Source organism: Oryctolagus cuniculus, chromosome 3, assembly GCF_051225735.1.
Source record: "Oryctolagus cuniculus isolate XC-2025 breed Fujian yellow rabbit chromosome 3, ASM5122573v1, whole genome shotgun sequence".
Taxonomy (NCBI): Eukaryota; Metazoa; Chordata; class Mammalia; order Lagomorpha; family Leporidae; genus Oryctolagus; species Oryctolagus cuniculus.
In genome coordinates this window covers 53707347-53723275 of record NC_142869.1, presented here as the reverse complement: position 1 = coordinate 53723275, position 15929 = coordinate 53707347, and the positions used below count along the sequence as shown (strand labels likewise).

General features: G+C 38.1%; 1 protein-coding gene across 5 annotated transcripts in view; it reads left to right on the top strand.

The window, feature by feature from the left end:
• Window positions 1-15929, top strand: part of ITGAV (integrin subunit alpha V) — a 135495-nt gene that overhangs the window by 58391 nt on the left and 61175 nt on the right. For all 5 annotated transcript variants that reach the window (XM_089329030.1, XM_089329032.1, XM_002712329.5 and 2 more), the window contains one exon: window positions 13623-13714. In XM_089329030.1, coding sequence (XP_089185156.1) covers window positions 13623-13714 — 92 coding nt within the window. The remainder of the gene's footprint in view (window positions 1-13622; window positions 13715-15929) is intronic.

Below are 15929 nucleotides of genomic sequence, written 5' to 3'. Positions count from 1 at the left end.
GCTACTTTTCCAGGTGTAGTAGCAGGATGGGAAGTGGAACAACCAGACTCAAACCTGTGTTCATTTAGGATACTGGCGTCACAGGCAGCAGCCTAACCTGCTTTGTGGCAGTGCCAATTCCAGCCCTCTCTTTTATTGCTTGTTCTTTTGGTTTCCCAAGTCATTGCCTAACTCAATTCTGTGCTTTATTCCTTTCTTTTAAGGGTTTTATAGTTTTAGCTCTTAAAGTCTGTTATCTATTTTGAGTTAATTTTTTGGTAAGATTTGAGGTAGAATTCCTAATTATTTTATTCACATAAAATCCAGCACTATTTGTTAAGAAGATTATTTCTTTCCCATTGAATTTCTTGGCATCTTTTAAAAAAATCAGTTAGCTGTAAATGTGGTGGGGCCATTGATGTTAAATATACTGCTGAAAATTGCTACTAATTATGAGTACAGCATCATTGACTGCAATACACATTCATATTGCAGAGGTGTTATTGTCTGAGTATTTGTCACTCTGAGTCATTGAAATACATTATTTCACAATAACATTAGATCATAAGTAAATGTGTAAATCTAGTAGCTGTCTGACTACCTCTTCATTCTTTTTCTCAGATTTCATTTATAGTAGTTGCAGCTTTCTGAAATCATCTCATATAGTTATTTATGATTTTTCCCCTTGAAAATGAATGACCTTACCTTTTTTTGGATTATTCTATTTCAAAAAATTTTTGATTAACGTATAATAACCTATATGTTTCTAGGAGGTACAGTGCAATATTTAAACACATATGCACCATGTAAATTGATCAAGCAAGGCAATCAGCCTTTCCATTTACTTATCTTCTTTTTGTGTTTGGTGCCTACTAGCTCTCTTCTAGTTCTTTTTATGGTATCTAATGCATTATTGTAAGCTATGGCGCCACTGTGCTATAGAAGTCAAGAACTTGTTACTGCTGTCTGACTGTTTTGGCCTCTATCCCCATTCCTCCACCTTTCCCATCCTTCAATTAAATCACTGTTCTGAATTCAGATCAACTGTTTTTTCTTTTTTAGCTTCCACATGTGAGACAGAACATGCTGTATGTGTCTTTCTGTGCCTGGCTTGTTTCACTTAACATATTGGTCTCCAGTTCCATTTATCTTCCTGCAGATGTCCAGATTTCAGTCTTTATTCTATGTTGTGTATATACCACATTTTTAAAGTTCATTCAGCCATTCAGGAATACCAAGATTGATTTAATATCCTGGTGATTATAGCAATGAACATGGGAGTGTAGGTATCTTTTTAATATATTGAGTTCATTTCCATCAGATCTATACTAGAAATGGTTTAACTGGGTCATATGGTGGAAATCTATTTTTACCTTTTTAAGGAACCTTCATATTGTTCTCCATAATGGCTTTGCTACTTTCCAGTCTTACAAACAGTATGTAAATATTTCCTTTTGTCCATATTTTTGCTAGCAGTTGCATTTTTTTTTTTGTCTTTTTGATAATAACAACTGGAATGAGTGAGATAATACCTTATTGTGCTTTTGGTCTGAGATAATACCTCATTGTGCTTTTGGTCTGTATTTCCCTGAGGGCTAATAATATTCTGCAGTTTTTTCATGTATTTGTTGGCTGTTTTTATTTATTTTGAGAACTGTCTATTCGGATCGTTTGCCCATTTCTTATATGCATTCTTGTTTTTCGTTTTTGGGTTCTGAATATATTCTGAATATTAATCCTTTGTCAGATGAATAATTTGCAAATATTTCCATGAATGCTATGATGAAGTTTCTTAGTTTGATATAATTCCACTAACTTCTTAGGGAAGCACAACCCTTGAATAGCTAAAACAGCGTTGAATAGAAAGAACAAGGTTGGAAACATCACAATACTTGATTTCAGGACATTCTGCAGAGCTGTTGGAACCAAAACAGCATGGTACCCATGTGAAAACAGACATGTAGACTAACACAACAGAACAAAAATCCCAGACTGAATCCAGGCATCTGTAGCCAACTGATATTTGACAAAGTTGCCAAAAGCATCCTCCAAAGAAAGAACAATCTCTTCAATAAATGGTGCTGGAAAAACTGGCTGTACACAGGCAGAAGATCAAAACTTGCCCCTACTCTCACTCTATACAAAGATAACTCAAATGAACCAAAATGTAAATGTGAGAACTGAAACTATGAATCTACCAGAAGAAACTATGGGAGAGGGGCCAGCGCTGTGGCACAGTGGGTTAACGCCCTGGGCTGAAGAGCCGGCATCCCATCTTTGTGCTGGTTCAAGTCTCGGCTGCTCCACTTTCTATCCAGCTCACTGCTACGGCCTGGGAAAGCAGTACAGGATGGCCCAAGTCCTTGGGCCCCTGCACACGCGTGGGAGACCAGGAACAAGCTCCTGGCTTCTGGCTTCGGATTGGTGCAGCTCTGGCTGTTGCGGCCATCTGGGGAGTAAACCATAGGATGGAAGACATCTCTCTCTCTCTCTCTCTCTGTGCCTCTCTTCTCTCTGTGTAACTCTGACTTTCAAATAAATACATAAATCTTCAAAAAAAAAAAAAAAAGAAACTATGGGAGGAACACTTTAAGACATTGTCACAGGCAATGATTTTATGAATACAGTAACAAAAGCAAATTTGTCTTATTTACTGCTGTATTTCTAGATATAGACATAGAAAATATCCATAATTTATCTATTTAATAGATGATCAACGGAGTCCTTTGACTTGTCAATTTTTATATAAATGAAGAAGTTCTATAGGGAAGTTTTTCTTTCAAGCAAATTTGTTAGGGCAGCAGTGATGCTTGAGATAAAACACTGCAAATTGTCAATTTTATGCAAGTGTGAATATGAGGTGGCATTGTTTTAATAGCCTTTTTTTTTTTAACTTTTATTTAATGAATATAAATTTCCAAAGTACGATTTATGCATTACAATGGCTTCCCCCACATACCGTCCCTCCCAACCACTACCCTCCCCTTTCCCACTCCCTCTCCCCTTTTAATAGCCTTTTTTTTTTAAACCAAAAATAGAATTCTCTAAGGGCCTAAATCATTTCATTATTCTTAGAAGTCATAGTAATGAATGGGAGCCAAATGACTACAACCACATTTACAAATGAAAGTTATTGTAATGCTTTTGCATTGTTCTTCACTTTGGCTTTTCCAAAGAAAGTGATGTAGAGACTGGCCAGTCGTGGTACAGCAGGGTAAGCTGCTGCTTGCCGTGCCAGCATCCAGTATCAGAGCACCAGTTGGAGTCCTGCTGCTCCACTTCTGATTCAACTTCCTGCTAATATCCCTGGAAAGGCAGTGGAAGGTGGCGCAATTGCTTGGGTCCCTGCCGCCCATGTAGGATGGAGTTCCTGGCTCCTAGCTTTGGTGCAGCTCTGGCTGTGGCAACCACTTGAGGAGTGAACCAACGAATGAAAGATCTCTCTGTCACTCCCTCTCTCTCTTACTCTGCCTTTTAAATAAGTAAATAAATATTTTATAAAAAGGTGGCATAATCTTATTTTTCCGAAGTATATTCTTTAGACATGAAAACAAGAAACAAAAAATTTAGCTTTTGGGTGGCAAACTGTGTCTTTATTTTCCAATGTTCCAATTTTCCAATGCTGAGAGATTGACTGTTTCTTTTGAAATACCAAGGAAAAGAGAAAAGTGACCCACAAATGAGAGCAGAGTATAAAGTTACAAATCAGGGCTTGCATTATAGCGTAGGAGGTTAAGTTACCACCTGAGAAGATGGAATCACATTTGGACACTGATTCCAGTCCTGGCTGCTCTACTTCCCATCCAGCTCCCTGCTAATGCACCTGGGAAAGCAGCAGAAGGTGATCCAAGTGCTTGTGCCCTTGGACCCACATGGGAGACCAAAATGAAGCTACTGGCTTTGGCCTGGTGCAGCCCTGGCTGTTGTGGCCATTTGGGGAATGAACCAGCGGATTGAAGATTTTCTCTTTCTCTCTGTAACTTTCAAATAAATAAAAAATAAACCTTAAAAATAGTTATGACAATCTGCCATTTACTTCTGCCCTTAAGTGTTTAATTATGGGAACATGATAAAAAAGCTTATTACAGATTTCAAAACCTGGCAAATACACATTAAATTTTCAAGTTTCACGTGATTGGCTTACTAATCACCTTGAAGTTTTCCATCAGTATTTTCCTCTATATTTTTGAAAGTGATAGTTCGGAGTCTTGTCTTAGTATACATCACACAGGACAATTTCTTCTCATTTGTAACATAGTGTGAGATACTGTTTTCCCCTTTTCCTTTAGCCGGGTGATCAGAGCTGCTTTTCCTGTGTGTTTTATGACAGAAATCTATGTTCTTGGCTGTTGCCTGGGGAAGCATGGCTTTCAGCACTGGAATATCTCCAGTTTTCTGTGTCCTGTTTCCTTTTCAAGGTCAGAAGCATAATCCTTGCTGTTTGGCGAATTCCAGCATCACCCAAAATGGTGACCTCAGGGCTGTGACTCAAATATTTGCTTCATTCATGTGCCCCAGAATAGCTGCCAGTTTCATCCAGGTCGTGAATGGACTTCTGGTCAGTTTGTTTAGAAAGCAGACTTTCCTTTTCCTCTCCACACCCACCTCTGCGTGTACTTCCTCTAAGTGAAACTTCTCAATGATATTGAATTGCGTATTTTAAGGCTTAGTGTCTGGGAAAAATTCTGATTTGTAAAGGAAAGCTTCCTCTTGAGCGTGCCGGTTACCAAGATGCTGATATAAGATTGTGACTCTCCCAAACCTGTATATGTGAGATATGTGAAACCTGTATAACGTAAAAAATTTCAAAAAATAAACAAAAAAAAGCATAAAAAAAAGATTGTGACTGTGGTGAAGCTAGAAGCATTCGGAGCAGTGGATGGTAGCTTTTTAAGATTACTGACCAAGTTTTGATGCCCATGCATCCAATACATTCTATCTAATCCTAACTTTGAGTAGTAATGTAGTAGGAAAAAAAATGAATCATAGTACTTTCAGACATGGCTATTGTTTTCAAGCAAATCTTAAGTTTTAGTAAGACTCCAAATATACTTTTCAAATTAAATTTTTCTTTTATTTTTTTAAAAATATTTATTCATTTAAGGATTTATTTGGAAGGCAAACTGAGAGAGAGTGAGTGAACCCAAATGGCCACAGTGGCTGAGGTGGCCAGGCAAAAGCAAGGAGTCACTAACTCCATCTTGGTCTCCCATGTAGGTAGCAGGGGTTCAAGTACGTGGGCCATCATCTGCTGCTTTCCCAGGTGCATTAGAGCTCTGATATGGGACGCTGGCATCACAAGTGTCAGGTCACTGGGCCACAATGCCGACCACTTTAAAAACAATTTTTAATGGACACATAAAACCTGTACATATTTATGGAATACCATGTCATTTTGATACATGTATGTATTATGTAATGTCCAGTCAGAGTCATCATATCTATCTCCTAAGGCATTTAATTTTTTTTTACAGTAAACACATTTGAATTCCTTTTTTTCTAGTTTTATTTTTAGAGAAATATACATTATCATTCACTACAGTTACCTTACTGTATAGTAAAACATTGGAACTTCTTTCTCTAACTGTAACTTAATAGCCATTTTATACTCCACTTTCCTTTCTTTCCGCAGCCCCTGGGGCAGCCACCATTATATTTTTAATGTCTATGACTTCGACTTTTATATTCCACATGAGTGAGATCATGTAGTTCTATGTTCTTTCTGTGTGTGGCTCATTTCACTTAACATTATGACCTCCAGTGGCATCCATGTTGTTACGGGTGACAAGATTTCTTCCATTTTTGGTGGAATAGTATTGCATTCTGTATATGAACCACGTTCTTCATTTATCAGTGGATGGGCATATCGATTGTCCCATTTCTTGACTATTGTGAACAGTGCTTCAGCAAACACAGGATCGCAGATGTCTCTTCGACAGACTGATTTCATTTCCCTTGGATATATACCTAGTGTTGGCATTACTAGATTGCATGGTAGTTTTCCTTTTCAGTTTTTGAGGAACTTGAATACTGTTTTCCACAGATCCCTGTACTAACTTACATTCCACCAACAGTGTGCAAAGGTTGTCTTTTCTCCTCATCCTCATCAACACTTTTTGTTTTAAAGATTCTTTTTTAAAGATTTATTTTTATTTGAAAGACAGAGTTACATAGAGAGGTAGAGACAGAGAAGTCTCCCATCTGCTGGTTTACTCCCCAATTGGCTACAACGGCCGGAGCTGCGCCTATCCAAAGCCAGGAGCCAGGAACCTCCTCCGGGTCTCCCACATGAGTGCAGAGGCCCAAGGACCTGGGCCATCTTCTACTGCTTTCTCAGGCCATAGCAGAGAGCTGGATCGGAAGAGGAGCAGCTAGGACTAGAACTGGATGCCCATATGGGATGCCAGCACTGCAGGCGGAGGATTAACCTACTGTACCATGGCGTCGGCCCCTCATCAACACTTTTTTTTTTTTTTTTTTTTTGACAGTCAGAGTGGACAGTGAGAGAGAGAGACAGAGAGAAAGGTCTTCCTTTTGCCGTTGGTTCACCTTCCAATGGCCGCCATGGCTGGTGCGCTGCGGCCAGCGCACTGTGCTGATCCCAAGGCAGGAGCCAGGTGCTTTTCCTGGTCTCCCATGGGGTGCAGGGCCCAAGCACTTGGGCCATCCTCCACTGCCTTCCCGGGCCACAGCAGAGAGCTGGCCTGGAAGAGGGGCAACCGGGACAGAATCCGGCGCCCTGACCGGGACTAGAACCCGGTGTGCCAGCGCCGCTAGGTGGAGGATTAGCCTATTGAGCCACAGCACCGGCCAACACTTTTTATCTTTTGTGGTTTTGGTAAAAGTCAGTCTAACTGGACTGAGGTGATATCTCATTGTAGTTTTTATTTGTACTTTCCTGATGACTAGTGCTGTTGAACATTTTTTTCTTGAACTTGTTGGTCACTTGTATGTATTCCTTTGAGAAATGTCTGTTTAGATATACAGCACATTTTTAAATTTAGTTATTTGGCTTTTTTAAAAAAAGAATTATTTATTTGAAAGTTGGAGTTGGAGAAAGAGGGAGAGAGAGGGAGGTTGATCTTCCATCCATTGGTTCACTTCCCAAGTGGCTTTAACTGCCAGGGCGGAGCTAGGCCAAAATCAGGAGACAGGAGCTTCTTCCAGGTTTCCCACATAGGTGCAGGGGCCCAAATACCCGGACCCTCTTCGGCTACTTTTCCCAAGCCATTTGCAGGGAGCTGGATCAGAAGTTGAGACATGAACTGGCGCCTATATGGGGTGCCGATTTTGTAGGCAGGGATTTTACCTGCTATGGTAAAATGCCATCCCCAGTTATCTGACTTTTTATATTAAGTTGAGTTTCCTATATTCTAGTATTAACCCTTTGTCAGTTGTGTAAGTTGCAGATACATTCTCCTATTCTGTTGATTGTCTCTTCACTCTGTTGATTGTTTCCTTTCTGTGAAGCTCTTTAGTTTGCTAACATCCCATTTGTTTATTTATTCTTTGTTTCCTTTGCTTTTGAGGTATAATCCAAAAAAATATTGCCCATTCCAATGTCCTGAAGCATTTCCTCTATTTTTTTTTTTTCCTGGCAATTTCACAGTTTCACGATGTTAACATTTAGGACTCTGGTCCAGCTGGAGTCGCATTTTTACATGATGATAGATAAAGGTTCCAGTTTCAGTCTTCTGCATATGAATATCTAATTTTTCCAACATGTTTATTGAAAAAGTCTGTCCTTTGCTCTAATGTGCATTCTTATTAGCACCATTTTCAAATTTTTCAATTTTACTGTTTCTTCAAAAAGAGCCACAATGTCTGATGCTTTTTCACATTTTTGCTCTCATTTTCATTAAGTGCTGTTGGTAAATGGCTTTACATATGGAGAGAACTGTGGGTTGTTGTGCTCTGCAGTACTTAGTGATGAACATGAAAGCACAAAGATCTATAATATTTGCACTTGTTTCCCATGATCCTTCCTGGCTTAACCGAAGCGTGATGTTCACAAGACAGACATCCATCATTCTTGTGGCAAGGTTTCATTTTAATACTTTCAAACATAGGAAACAGAATGTGATAGCTGTGAGAAGCGTTCGCCACTTGCTGACTCACTGCAGCATCTTGTGTCGCCATATATAAATTTAGAGAAAATGATGTTTGCTGAGAAAAATATTTATGGAAACATTTTTTTAAAATTATAGGAAGATAATTGAATAACGTTTTACAGAGAGCCTCCTCTTCATTTTTAAGGCATATAACAATTGAAGAAAAATTGCTTAGCAAAGCTGGCAACTCAAAAATCCCATGATAGACATTCTTAGAATGACATGAAGGTCCCTGACAACTCTGTAGACTTTTCTCTCTAGTCAATGAACAACTCACAGTTTCCTAAAGAATCCAGGCTTATCATCGAAGCTTTCATTTATTTGTGCATTTCTTTGGCTAGGAAATATGTCACTGCTTGTATTGTGTCGCCATTTTCCCATGATTCTTGATATATTCCTCTGCCATTCTACCATCACAATGACTTGTTTTTAAAAGTGTCTCTTGTGTTAGACAAGTATTTCCTAAAGGGACAGATTGCACTTCATCATGCATTAGGGTTCTGAATAGATACCTACAATTGGATTTTCAGGTAGCATTGAATCCAGAATGAAAGAAATAAAGTTTTCCAACCAACAGGGCTTTGGGTACAAGGGTTGCTGGTGGGAATGAGCAGGACTTGTTTCAGAGACTGGGGACTGACAATAAGGAACTCTTAGGTATAAAAAGAAGTATATTGTGGAACCTTGATAGAAAGTTACCCATTATAATAAAATTCTGTATTACATACCATATTCTAGAGGATTTATGAGTTTAGCTTAGCAATGAGGTTGTGTTTCAGACCCAAACAAAACAGTATGCCAAGATTCTTGTATATGTTGAAGAAAGAAGTAGATACAACTTTGAGGGGATATATGTCTCTTTTTTTTGTTTTTTAATGATTTATTTATTTGAAAGGCAAAGGCAGAGGCAGAGAAAGAGAGAGAGAGAAAAATGAGAGAGAAAATCGTCCATCCACTGGTTCATTACCAAAATGGCTGCAGCGGCCAGAGCTGGGCTGACCCGAAGCTAGGAGCCGGGAGCTTCCTCTGGGCCTCTCGTACAGGTGCAGGGGCCCAAGCACTTGGGCTGTTCTCCACTGCTTTCCCAGCCACATTAGCAGGGAGCTAGATCAAACGTGGAGCAGCTGGGACTAGAACCAGCACCTGTATGGAATGCCAGTATTGCAGGTGGTAGCTTTACCCTCTGTGCCACAGCTCTGGCCCCCATATAGATCTCTTAAAATAAAAATATTCCTAAACTTGAAGCTAAAGGGAATTGATTCAGTAAATCATTAAATGGCTGTAAAATGGGATGCTGTGTCACAAGAAGATTATATTATAGATCTGTTATTATTGACATTTTGTTTAGGGTGAAAAAGCTACAAAGATTTATAGATATTAATTTAGTGTTATAAATATTGGCATCAAATATATGTGTTACATATAAAAGGATATGCACATATATATGAAGCAAATCCTTAGAACAGACAGCAAAATGTTAGCAGAAATCATTTTATTTATGTTGTGGTTATGGTATTTAGAGCATCTTTAAAGACTTTTATAATCAGAGTCAACATATTGAAGAGTTTAAATAAAACAATTTAAGGTATCTTGCTGACATTGTAGTACAAATGTACTTGTTGACTACTGTACTTGTAAAATTTTCAAACCAATAGAAAACTTGAAACAATAATGCAGTGGATGGGAATATACACTTCACCTAGCTTCACTCATTGTCATAAACATTGAAGCACTTTTCCTTCTAAATGCAAGGGTATTTCAGAAAATTTGTGATAAAATTAAAAGAAGTTTTTTGGTACAAAAATCTTTGAAATCCATGCATAGTTTATCATAAAATGTATTTTCTATGAACTTTTGAAGACCCGTTTAACTTGAGCACATATCCCCTAAAAGCTATCACATTCCCTTACTGTCATCATCACACATTAGAAATATGTCATTATTACAATACCATTATATACTCTACAGTTAATATTTGCATTTCCACAGTTATTCTAATAAAGTCTTTTATACCTTTAAAAATTGTTTAAGATAGAAAGCTCAATCAAGAATCATGTCTCAGATTTGTTTGCTATGAATCATTCTCTTTTTTTTCCCCCACAGAAACCTTTTATTTAAGGAATACAAACTTCATGCATTCCATAAATATAACTTTAGGAACATGGTGATTCTTCCCACCATACCCAACCTCCTACCCATACTTCTACCCCTTTTCCTCCTTCCTCTACTATTCCACTTCTTATTTTTTACTAAGATCTATTTTCAGTTAACTTTATACACATATGATTATGTTAAGTAAAGAGTTCAATAAATAGTATGAAAAAAAAAACTGTTCCTCAACAGTTGAGACAAAAGCTATTCAAAGTCACTGCATCTCAAGGTGTCAGTTTCCCTTCAATAGATTACCTTTTAGGTGCTCTATTAGTTTTTACAGATCAGGGAGAGCATATGGTATTTGTCCTTTTGGGACTGGCTTATTTCACTAAGTATGATGTTTTTCAGTTTGTTTGCTATGACTCATTCTGTTTTAATCTAGAACAATCTGCAGCATTTTTTTTTGCTTTGATATTAGTATTTTTGAGGAGTTTCTCCAGATGTCTTGTAGGCAGGAACACTTGTGTTGGCAAGGGTATAGCTATGTTGGGTCTGTACCACTGTATCATTTTGTATTAGTTATTGGGAGTTTTAAAATTTGAGAAAATAGAACTTTTTTTTTTTACAGATTTTATTTATTTATTTATTTGAGAGGTAGAGTTACAGACAGTGAGAGGGAGAGACAGAGAGAAAAGTCTTCCATCTGCTGGTTCACTCCCCAAATGGCCGCAGCCAGGAGCCAGGCGCTTCTTCCGGGTCTTCCACATGGGTGCAGGGTCCCAAGATCTTGGGCCATCTTCTATTGCTTTCCCAGGCCATAACAGAGAGCTGGATGGGAAGAGGAGCAGCCGGGACCAGAACCAGTGCCCATATGGGATGCCGGTGCTGCAGGGGGAGGATTAACCCACTGTACCACAGTGCCGGCCCCTATCCAGAACTTTAATTTGAATGTCTCTGATGTGGCACTCTATTCAACCAGTGATATTCTCTAATACAGAAAAGCTTTGCTTCTGCTTGGATGTCTTTAGGTTTGCATTTTGCTGAGAAGGCTGTGCTTTAAATGAAAGTAGAGACAGGAGATACAAGTTGGGAGAATGCTACGTTAAAAAAATTTTCTATTTTATTTGAAGGGGGGGTGAGGAGGAGAGGGAGAGGGAGAGGGGGTGGAAGTGGGAGTGGGAGAGGGAGAGGAAGAGAGAGAGGGAGAGAGATCTTCTATCCAGTGATTCATTCCCCAAATTTCTATAACAATCAGGGCTGGACAAGGCTGAAGCAAGGAGAGCAGAACTCAGTCCAGGTCTTCTATGTGGTTGCAGGGATCCAAACACTTGAGTTATCATCTGCCATCTCCCAGGATGCATTTTTAGGGAGCTAGGTCAGAAGTAGGGTGACTTGGACTCATGGCTTAATCCGCTGAACTTCAGTTCCCTTTTTGAACTGATGAAGATGACCTGAGTTTGTCTTGATGCTTATAGTCTCCAGGGATGGTGAGTTGAGACAAATCTTTCCAAGCAGCAGCTGTTTCTTTTCATAGTCATCCTATATTTCTTCTATATCAGTAATGTTAGGGAGAAAATATCTTATTTTGCTTTACCAAAGAGAATAGAAGAGAAAAGCCAGTAACAGCAAGAGAAACAGTGGAGTAAAAAAAAAACCCAAGGAACTTAGAGCTATAAATTTTGTGCTTAAAATCCTTGCACAGCTATCAGCGGAATCCAATTCTTCTAAGGGCTAAACGTTTTTATGGTTGTAGGTCAGGCCCTTTTTGAAATTATATTATGTTTTTAGAATATGTATTAAGACATGCAAGAATGTATTTCAGTAATGGCATGATTTTATCATCCATTAAGAGATAATGTCTTCTTCCTGGTGCTGTCCAGTATGGGTCATTTGTGTCTGGTGGCTTAGAGCTTTGGGCTGAGAATACTTCCATGTAGGAGCTCCACTGTTCTCATGGCCTCAGTGATGGGAGACGGGAAACAGAGACCTCATATCCATCTTTTTATAAAAACATTCATTTATTTATATTTTTTGAGAGGTAGGAGACAGACATCAATCTTCCATTCACTGGTTTACTTCCCACTTGCCCAAAACAGCCAGGGCTGGACCAGGCTGAAACTAGGATCCCAGAGCCCCATATGGTCTGTGTAGGTGGCAGGAACCAAAGCATTCAAGCTATCATCTTTTGTCTCCCAGGATGCACATTAGGAGGAAGCTGGATCAGAACAGAGTAACAGGACTCAAACCTAGCACTCTGATATGGGATAGTGGCATCCCAAGCAGCAGTTTAAGCTGCTACGCTAAATTCCCTGTCTCTGATTTGCACTGTTAACTGTACTTGAACTGGAAATGAAGTGTGCTACTTCTGTTCTTACCTTTATGAGCAAGAATTAGTTACATTGTTTTAACACAACTGTGAGAGTATAGGAACTGTAAGACAGCACAGGTACTCAATCCAGATCTCTTAAATGAATGGTAGAGACCCAAGGACTTGAGCCATCTTCTGCTTTCTCCAAGGATGTACATTAACAGGGAGCCAGAAACAGAAATGGAGCTGGGACTTCCACCCAGGACCTCTGATATGGGATGTGGGCATTCCGAGCAAATACCTTTCCCCAAGGAAATGATCGAAAGCTTTTTGGTGGTATTTACGTGTTGGCTAACATTTGTAAAATCAATATTTATCTGCTGTATTGTCCAACATAGTTATTAAAATATGTTAATAAAAATTATTATTTTAAATAGATTTTAAGAGTAACAACTGGACTTTAAAAAATAGGGCTTCCTTTCTAACTACTTTGTGCAACTATTTCTGTAATTTCCTCCTGATCAGATCATGGAACAGATTTTAACTATTTAAAAAAAAAGATCTGCGGTGTTTTACATGAGTGCCTGGCACATTGGGGTCATCTTCTCAGTAGCTGGGGCTAAAAAGTAAATGTTTAGATGAACATTCTTTTTCCTGCTGCCAACTCATGTCTTGGATTTTGACTCTTGTATTATAATGTAATTAGCACATGTCTTAGTCTTATCTTTATTGCCTTTGTTATACATAAAATGTTCCATATCCCTTAATGTTCATAAATTTCTTTATGCCATGGAAAGACCTTCTGGGAATATGATTGATGATTGTAAGTTTGAGCTTTATGGTTAGCTAATAATTTAGCAATTAGAAAAATTATTATGGTTACTTTTTCGTATCTGTACTATGACCGTTGATGGTGCTAACAACCTTGAGACACTTTTAAGCTATTATGTATTACATTTTTATGATCAGTTGACAGTTCCTAGTATATATAAATTATATGAGATAGATAACTAATGTAGTATTTCATTAGTCAAAGTATGCTATTTCTAAACTTGGCTGGATAGAAATAAGCTCACTTTTACTAAGAACACTAAATTTTGTTTTTCACCCCTCACAATATTCTTTTTTAGGCAATAGAAATTATGCCAAGGATGACCCATTGGAGTTTAAGTCACACCAGTGGTTTGGGGCATCTGTCAGGTCAAAACAGGACAAAATTTTGGTAAGTCTTGAATATTTACTCACAGTCAATTTATCTGGAGACACAGGGAGTGTTATGATTTTAAGCTGGAAGTAAAATTCAGTATGCTTAAGGGTGCAGGGTATAATAAAGTAAGATAGGGATAACTCTGATTAGGGGCTGTCCCATCTAAGAATGCTAAGTCTCTTTCCCTTCTTGGGCTTCTGTTTCTTTCTATTCATTCCTACATTGTTGGTTTTTCCTGCCCCACTTGATTGTTCCCATCAGTTTGTTTCTGTCCAGCCAAGTTCATGGAGAATATGTAGTTTCTTATAATACACATTTTCCGTGAGCTTTTTTGGACTCCTGTGTATATATCTGTGATGTTTCGTTTTGTTTGGTACTTACTCTTCTCTTTCTTGCCCTCTCAACACCATTCAACAAGATCACTCAATCCTCCCCCTTTTTACAGACACCTTTCTTCTCTTGGTTTCTGTGATACAGTACTTTCCTGGGTTTTCTCCTGTATTGCTGACTGCTCCTTTGAAGTTTGGATTTCGCCTTTACTTTCATTTCCTCAGAGAGCTCTTCCCTATTTTAATTACCTGCTAGGCATTTATATTATCTACCTTTCATCTGATTATGGGGCATTAGAAACTTTGTTAGGAGATGAAGTTTCAGCAGGGATTTAAAGGTTGTGCCTAATTTTAGCAATTGGAGATAAAGGATGGGGTTCATTGTAGGGGCATTCTAGGCAGGAAGATGTATAAATAAACAGAAGTAAGCAGAAGGAACAAATCATCTACTCTGGAGCATTGAATACGTATAGGGAAGTTCCAACGATTGGCTACTGTTCCCCCTTCCATGAATATAAAATAATCCAGTGTCACTTTCTCATTGTTTATATGAGTGTTTTGTTTCAAAAAATATTACAGAAATTTCATTGAACTGTTACCAGTAAATTAAATTGTTACAGTTTTGGTAGATTGCTGTGTTATTAAGAAATACTTTATTCCACCACTTCCATATAGTATTGAAATCTAGAACTCTGTAAACAAAAAATTCAGTTTATTTGGAAAGTAAATAAAATAATGGCTGCAAATTATTTTCTGAAATTTTATTTATTTACTTTTTTTATTATTTGAAACACAGAAAGGGTGGGGGATAGGTAGATATCTTCCACCCCCTAGTTCATTCCCTAGATGCCTGCAACAGCTGGGGCTGGGCTAGGCCGATGTGTTCCAGGAGCCAGGAATTCATTCTGGATCTCCCATACAAGTTGCAGGGATCCAAGCTCTTGGGCCACAGTATGTTAATTCCTTGGGTGTGAATTACCAGGAACTGAAAGTGGAGCTGGGACTCAAACCCAGTCAATCTGATATGGCCTGTAGGCATCCCAGGTGGCATTTTAACCACTACACCAAGTATCCACCCCAGCACCATTAATTATTTTACTGTCTTCTTGATACATTTTTTTAAATTTAGGGGTATATCAGTATTACTAAGTTTAAAATTTGATTCTATTTATGATAGCCTAGAAATTGAAGCAACCTAATTGTCAACTGATGACAATAAAGAGAATAATATATAATATATAATATAATATATAATATAACAATAATATAATATATATAATAGAATACTATTCAGCCATCAAAAGCATGAAATGTTGTCATTTGTGACAACAGGACTGGAACTGTAGACCCTTCTATTAAGTGAAATAAGCCAGGTGCAGAAGTACAGTGTCACATGCTCTCACTCATATGTAGGATCTAAAGAAGTCAATTTCATATGAGTTGAGAGAACAGTGGTGATTGCCAGAGACTGGGGATTGTAGTGAGATGGTGAGATAAAGAAAGGTTATTTAATTGGTATTAGGTTGTAGTGGGACAGGGGTAGGATAGTCTGGTGTTCTATTGCACAGTGAGGTGACTGTAGATAATGATAATGTACTGTATTTGTTGTTTAGCTAGGAGGATTTTGAATGTTTTCCCCTCAAAATAAATGTTAAATGTTTGAGGAGATAGATGTGTTTACTCTGATTTAAACATTACACAGTTTAAATGTGTATGGGAAGCATCACATGGAACCTCATAAATACACACAATTTTTTGTGTGTCTGTTAGAAATCAAGCAAAATTTTAAACAAATTGATTTAATCTGTGACCTTCAAGTAGTGTGTTGTGTCAAGAAATATATATGAAATAATAATGTTTCTATTTTGAAATATACATAGACTATAGATAGGCTTTGGAAG